Source organism: Salvelinus alpinus, chromosome 1, assembly GCF_045679555.1.
Source record: "Salvelinus alpinus chromosome 1, SLU_Salpinus.1, whole genome shotgun sequence".
Lineage (NCBI taxonomy): Eukaryota > Metazoa > Chordata > Actinopteri > Salmoniformes > Salmonidae > Salvelinus > Salvelinus alpinus.
Genome location: NC_092086.1, coordinates 4,619,780 through 4,627,378, shown reverse-complemented (window position 1 = coordinate 4,627,378; position 7,599 = coordinate 4,619,780). Strand labels below are relative to the sequence as shown.

The 7,599-nt window shown below is 48.6% G+C and overlaps 1 protein-coding gene and 1 long non-coding RNA gene across 2 annotated transcripts in view; both read right to left on the bottom strand.

The window, feature by feature from the left end:
- Positions 1–961: 961 nt before the first annotated feature.
- Positions 962–7,599, bottom strand: part of LOC139569188 (uncharacterized) — a 318,710-nt gene continuing 312,072 nt past the window's right edge. The window contains exon 2 of the long non-coding RNA XR_011673901.1: positions 962–2,240. This is a non-coding gene — a long non-coding RNA (uncharacterized lncRNA). The remainder of the gene's footprint in view (positions 2,241–7,599) is intronic.
- LOC139569172 (voltage-dependent T-type calcium channel subunit alpha-1H-like) overlaps positions 1,717–7,599 on the bottom strand; it is a 212,631-nt gene continuing 206,748 nt past the window's right edge. Inside the window, exon 38 of the mRNA XM_071390959.1 lies at positions 1,717–7,594. Within this exon, the coding sequence (XP_071247060.1) occupies positions 5,924–7,594 (1,671 nt within the window). The 3' untranslated portion in view covers positions 1,717–5,923. The remainder of the gene's footprint in view (positions 7,595–7,599) is intronic.

Here is a 7,599-nt window from a genome sequence, read left to right as displayed (position 1 = left end):
GGGACTGCTGAGAACACAGTCAATATTAAAGACATGTTACTCTCTGGCGCCATCCTGTGGGGACTGCTGAGAACACAGTCAATATTAAAGACATGTTACTCTCTGGCGCCATCCGGTGGGGACTGCTGAGAACACAGTCAATATTAAAGACATGTTGCTCTCTGGCGCCATCCTGTGGGGACTGCTGAGAACACAGTCAATATTAAAGACATGTTACTCTCTGGCGCCATCCGGTGGGGACTGCTGAGAACACAGTCAATATTAAAGACATGTTGCTCTCTGGCGCCATCCTGTGGGGACTGCTGAGAACACAGTCAATATTAAAGACATGTTACTCTCTGGCGCCATCCTGTGGGGACTGCTGAGAACACAGTCAATATTAAAGACATGTTACTCTCTGGCGCCATCCGGTGGGGACTGCTGAGAACACAGTCAATATTAAAGACATGTTGCTCTCTGGCGCCATCCTGTGGGGACTGCTGAGAACACAGTCAATATTAAAGACATGTTTCTCTCTGGCGCCATCCTGTGGGGACTGCTGAGAACACAGTCAATATTAAAGACATGTTGCTCTCTGGCGCCATCCTGTGGGGACTGCTGAGAACACAGTCAATATTAAAGACATGTTGCTCTCTGGCGCCATCCGGTGGGGACTGCTGAGAACACAGTCAATATTAAAGACATGTTACTCTCTGGCGCCATCCGGTGGGGACTGCTGAGAACACAGTCAATATTAAAGACATGTTGCTCTCTGGCGCCATCCGGTGGGGACTGCTGAGAACACAGTCAATATTAAAGACATGTTACTCTCTGGCGCCATCCGGTGGGGACTGCTGAGAACACAGTCAATATTAAAGACATGTTGCTCTCTGGCGCCATCCGGTGGGCACTGCTGAGAACACAGTCAATAGTTGTTATCCCACAAGGGGCTCTATGAAGAAACACACCGGACACCTTCGGCTCAGGAATAAAAAAAACGTTTATTTTTCAATGACAGGGAACATCCTTCAGGACAATGTTTGATCATTATATCAGCAATAAGACAATGTCAAAAGCACAGTTGTATGCCAGCCTTGGAAACCCTCTCAGTTCTGGGAGCATCGGAGGGAAATTATTGCAGACAGTTAGCTTGTCTATTGACAGCTAGAAAACACACCCTCCTCCTCTCTTCCTCCTCCTCCTCTTCCAGTCTCTCAAGAGTTAAAATGACAAGGTTTCTGATAGATTGAAGGTCAGGTTCCATCACAGCTTAAACGTCCTGAAGCCTGGTTCTAGAACGTCCTGAAGCCTGGTTCTACAACGTCCTGAAGCCTGGTTCTAGAACATCCTGAAGCCTGGTTCTAGAACGTCCTGAAGCCTGGTTCTAAAACGTCCTGAAGCCTGGTTCTAGAACATCCTGAAAGCCTGGTTCTAGAACGTCCTGAAGCATGGTTCTACAACGTCCTCAAACCTGGTTCTAGAACTTCCTGATGCCTGGTTCTAGAACATCCTGAAGCCTGGTTCTAGAACATCATGAAGCCTGGTTCTACAACGTCCTCAAACCTGGTTCTAGAACTTCCTGAAGCCTGGTTCTAGAACGTCCTGAAGCATGCTGGTGCGATTTTAAAAACACTCAGTCTCTTTATAATTAGTATTTTATCAGATAGAAGCACAGATTCACCTCCATGCCAAAGATCCATCATCACCATCATCATCATCATCATCATCACCACCATCCGTTATGTATAAAGCTTTATTAGGGTTCATTTCATACTGAGTCATAATACACATCAGATAAATAACTTGAACGGTTTTGGTAACTAGTGGATCGATCAGGTGGGAGGAGCAACGGGGAGGAAAGACAAGCGCTCAGAACCCGTCTCCATGGTTACCTCTCTGTGACAGCCTGGACAGTAGATACACACTAACCACCCAGAACCCGTCTCCATGGTTACCTCTCTGTGACAGCCTGGACAGTAGATACACACTAACCACCCAGAACCCGTCTCCATGGTTACCTCTCTGTGACAGCCTGGACAGTAGATACACACTAACCACCCAGAACCCGTCTCCATGGTTACCTCTCTGTGACAGCCTGGACAGTAGATACACACTAACCACCCAGAACCCGTCTCCATGGTTACCTCTCTGTGACAGCCTGGACAGTAGATACACACTAACCACCCAGAACCCGTCTCCATGGTTACCTCTCTGTGACAGTAGATACACACTAACCACCCAGAACCCGTCTCCATGGTTACCTCTCTGTGACAGTAGATACACACTAACCACCCAGAACATTTTTTTGCATTGGACAATAATAGATCCTGTTTTAAATCAGTATTACAGTCCCGTACCGATCAAACTGAGCCCAGTACATTTAAATAGACAGTCTTACAAACATCGGAAACATCTGGAAATTTTAATTTATCAAAAAAAAATGTTTTTAAACAACATCCGGATATCTTTCTTCTCAGCAACATGCAAATAGTCCAAAAACGATTCCTCATTAAAAAAAACACACAAATATCTGAGGATTCAAATTCATCTGTCAAACTCTTCAGAATTATTATAATTATTTATTATTATTTATTATTTTCTACCAAATTGTATTGACTACTATGGAAATAGAGAAAAATCACCTGTTCTCTAAAACAATTATAAATATAAATATGATTCTATAGCTGGAGACACCTCTGACTCTAAAGTTCAGGGGTCAAACTAGTTGACCTGGAGGGGGGTCATTCAGACGGACGCCAGGTTTTTACTTCCTAGTAAACAAACGTTGTCTCATCATCCAATCAAAAGTCTCTTCTGTTCCCCCAGTGAGATCAAACAGGGTAGAATAGAAGGAGAAACAGGAAGCTCGTCTAGTGATCAATAACATGTTTATAGATCTATTTTCTGATATATAATCATAATTTACATGCATACTGCTGGTGACCCAGTAAGGGTGACATGGTACAGGGGTGGGTGGGGTTAGAGACGGAGGGCGGGGTTAGAGATGGGGGGCGGGGTTAGAGATGGAGGGTGGGGTTAGAGATGGAGGGCGGGGTTAGAGATGGAGGGTGGGGTTAGAGACGGAGGGCGGGGTTTGAGACGGAGGGCGGGATTAGAGATGGAGGGCGGGGTTAGAGACGGAGGGCGGGGTTAGAGGGGTTAGGGGTCAGGGATACAGGGGTTAGGGATACAGGGGTTAGGGATACAGGGGTTTGGGATACAGGGGTTTGGGATACAGGGGTTAGGGATACAGGGGTTTGGGATACAGGGGTTTGGGATACAGGGGTTAGGGATACAGGGGTCAGGGATACAGGGGTTTGGGATACAGGGGTTAGGGGTCAGGGGTTAGGGATACAGGGGTCAGGGTTAACATTAGTATAGGGTAAGGTTATAGTAAGGTGTGGTTGGGTGTTGGGGGTTCCATCTCTACAAGTGGATATGACCTGAGTACGGCTTTAGGCTGCTGGAGAGATGCATGATCCTGTCACAGCCCTGTGTCTAGCAGGTTAGGTATACACACTGTATGTAAAACACACCAGGTGGATTACAGGTACACCTAGATGTCATGTATCTATCCTCAGACAGGGCTGACTGGTAGACTCTGTGGATAGGAGACACCCGTCAGTAAAGGGATGGTTACTGTAACTAGGAACAACACGAGTCACGTTGTGAGGGACCGTTAGGAACAGAGACATTACTGCACTTTGACGACAGGGGGTTCGTTTTGGTTGTCTGTAGATATCTACACTAACACATCTCCACCTCTCCTCTCCTCTCCACCTCCTCCTCCTCTCCTCTCCTCTCCTCTCCACCTCTCTTCTCCTCTCCTCTCCTCATCTCCTCGCCCTAGAAATAAACCTAATCTCATCCCCAGCAGAGAGCGTCAGACACAGTCAAAGCTAAACAAGTTAAGTTATGTTTAAGTTACGTTAACTCATAAAAAACACGAGTTCAAGATTACGAACAGTTTTCCTTGGTTACTGTTTGAGTAAAGTGAACTAGTTTAGCTAACAGAGAACAGAGTTCAGATGAGGCATCCTCTTCTACTTTATAAAAACATCCATTCACAGGAGGACGACGGGAACAAAACAAACATTATAGACAGGAGGATGACGGGAACAAAACAAACATTATAGACAGGAGGATGACGGGAACAAAACAAACATTATAGACAGGAGGATGACGGAACAAAACAAACATTATAGACAGGAGGATGACGGAACAAAACAAACATTATAGACAGGAGGATGACGGGAACAAAACAAACATTATAGACAGGAGGATGACGGAACAAAACAAACATTATAGACAGGAGGATGACGGAACAAAACAAACATTATAGACAGGAGGATGACGGGAACAAAACAAACATTATAGACAGGAGGATGACGGGAACAAAACAAACATTATAGACAGGAGGACGACGGAACAAAACAAACATTATAGACAGGAGGATGACGGAACAAAACAAACATTATAGACAGGAGGATGACGGAACAGAACAAACATTATAGACAGGAGGATGACGGAACAAAACAAACATTATAGACAGGAGGATGACGGAACAAAACAAACATTATAGACAGGAGGATGACAGAACAAAACAAACATTATAGACAGGAGGATGACGGAACAAAACAAACATTATAGACAGGAGGATGACGGGAACAAAACAAACATTATAGACAGGAGGATGACGGGAACAAAACAAACATTATAGACAGGAGGATGACGGAACAAAACAAACATTATAGACAGGAGGATGACGGAACAAAACAAACATTATAGACAGGAGGATGACGGGAACAAAACAAACATTATAGACAGGAGGATGACGGGAACAAAACAAACATTATAGACAGGAGGATGACGGAACAAAACAAACATTATAGACGGGAGGATGACGGAACAAAACAAACATTATAGACAGGAGGATGACGGAACAAAACAAACATTATAGACAGGAGGATGACGGAACAAAACAAACATTATAGATCTCTAGAAAAAAATGTGGTGCATTGATGCATAGAGTTATTTTATCATCTCAGCAATGAAATATTTTCTGTATATACAACGTGAGATACACAGAACACACACTGCTCTGCTGTCTGTCTGTCTCTTATACCTGTCTGTCTGTCTGTTATACCTGTCTGTCTGTTATACCTATCTGTCTGTCTGTCATACCTGTCTGTCTGTCTGTTATACCTGTCTGTCTGTCATACATGTCTGTCTGTTATACCTGTCTGTTATACCTGTCTGTCTGTCTGCAGATAAAGACATGTCCATTAACATCTATGACAGAGAGCATCTGAACACACTGATGCATAAGGGATAAAATACACACAACACACAACACACACACACGTGTCCCGGTCCGCTGTCCTGTTCTGTCTGAGAGATCAATGTGATCGTGGACCAGGACAGGAAACAGGAAGTAGGAAATAGGAAGTAGAGCTCCTGTAGAGGACTTGAAGGAGCACTGTCAATCTCCCATCCTGTAAGGGTCAGAGGTCAGCCAGGCGCTGGTTCCTGATTGGCTCACGTGAGGGCAGAGTGTCATAAACGTTTGTTCCTGATTGGCTGGCTGGCTGGTGTGAGGAGTGTCAGAAATACTTTGGCTACAGATTTATGTGGCTTTAGTCCTGAACTAAATAACACTGAGTTACAACCTCACACTCTCTCTCTCTCTCTCTCTCTCTCTCTCTCTCTCTCTCTCACCCCTCTCTCTCTCTCTCTCTCTCTCTCTCTCTCTCTCTCTCTCTCTCTCTCTCTCTCTCTCTCTCACCCCCCATCTCTCTCTCTCCCCCATCTCTCTCTCTCTCTCTCTCTCTCCCCCATCTCTCTCTCCATCCAACCCGTCACTGTCCAGATCAGGCCACACCCTCTGGATCGGGTTTAGGCTTTCTGACGAATCCCTCTCCTAATACAGTACCAGGCTCTGCTCTCATTGGGCAGTTCTCCTGTTCATCGAGCTAAACCCCGCCCTGCTGTTAAAGAGCGAGGGACTTGTGGCTGGTTCATTGCTCGATAGGCCAGCGGACATGCCACTCGTGTATCTGTGCTCCGGTTGGTCGAAGGTGAACTGTGGGAGTGGTTTGTAGTCACTGTAGAGAGAGGAAGGTCTAGTGTCAGAGTTCAGGGGCTGGGTGTGTGTGGGGGACGGGGTGTGTGTGTGAGACAGGGTGTGTGTGGGGGACGGGGTGTGTGTGTGAGACAGGGTGTGTGTTGGGGATGGGGTGTGTGTGTGAGACAGGGTGTGTGTTGGGGATGGGGTGTGTGTGTGGGAATGAGGTAGAGTATGTGTATGGATAAGAGTGTGTGCATGGGGTAGGTGGTGTGTGAGTGTGTGTGTTACTGCGTGAGGGAGAGTCTGTACGAGTGTGTGTGTGTCAGTCGGTGTGTGGCGATGTGTCGGCGTGTGTGTAGGTGTGAGTGTGCGTAGCGGTGTGTGTGTCGGCGTGTGTGTAGGCGTGAGTGTGCGTAGCGGTGTGTGTGTCGGCGTGTGTGTAGGCGTGAGTGTGCGTAGCGGTGTGTGTGTCGGCGTGTGTGTAGGCGTGAGTGTGCGTAGCGGTGTGTGTGTAGGTGTGAGTGTGCGTAGCGGTGTGTGTGTCGGCGTGTGTGTAGGCGTGAGTGTGCGTAGCGGTGTGTGTGTCGGCGTGTGTGTAGGCGTGAGTGTGCGTAGCGGTGTGTGTGTCGGCGTGTGTGTAGGCGTGAGTGTGCGTAGCGGTGTGTGTGTCGGCGTGTGTGTAGGCGTGAGTGTGCGTAGCGGTGTGTGTGTAGGTGTGAGTGTGCGTAGCGGTGTGTGTGTAGGTGTGAGTGTGCGTAGCGGTGTGTGTGTAGGTGTGAGTGTGCGTAGCGGTGTGTGTGTAGGTGTGAGTGTGCGTAGCGGTGTGTGTGTAGGTGTGAGTGTGCGTAGCGGTGTGTGTGTCGGTGTGAGTGTGCGTAGCGGTGTGTGTGTAGGTGTGTGTGCGTCAGCGACGTCGTAGGAGGGCGTTCTGCGTCTCAACAGCGGGTTGCAGTCAGCCTGCGGCTCCGATTGGCCACGGCCTGCTGGGTCACATGGGGGATGGATTGAGATGCAGGGTGGGCTCATCCTCTTCTTCCTGCGACCTCTAACCTCTGACCCCTGACCCCTGGGCCTCCTCACCCCCCTCTCTTCCCCGTCCGCCTCCCACCCCTCGCCGAGCAGCGGATCCTCCGGAGGGGACGGGCAGATCTCGATGGAGTGTCGTCGCTGGTCGTCAGGACAACGCGGTTTATCCAGGAAGCCCTGGGTGTCGACGCTGAAGCCCTTCCTCGGGTCGTGACCTTTTAGCCCCGCCCCCAGCAGACTGATCGCACTCCCTCGGCTCCTCAGGGAGGGGGAGGAGTCAGGGGAGGCGTAGGGGGAGAGGGAGTGACACCGCCCACTTCCATGTCTGTCCCACCAATGGCGCGCTGAGCTGGTGATGTGCCACACCTCCTCGTCGGCGGGGTCCGAGAGGAAGGGGGGAGAGAGGGGGCGGGGGGAGAGCAGGGAGTGGGGACGGGGGGGAGGCAGGCGGAGGGACAAGGGGAGAGAGGGGAGGGTTGAGAGGGGGTCCTGTCTCTCTACTGAGTCCACCTTCACAGCCAGCTGGA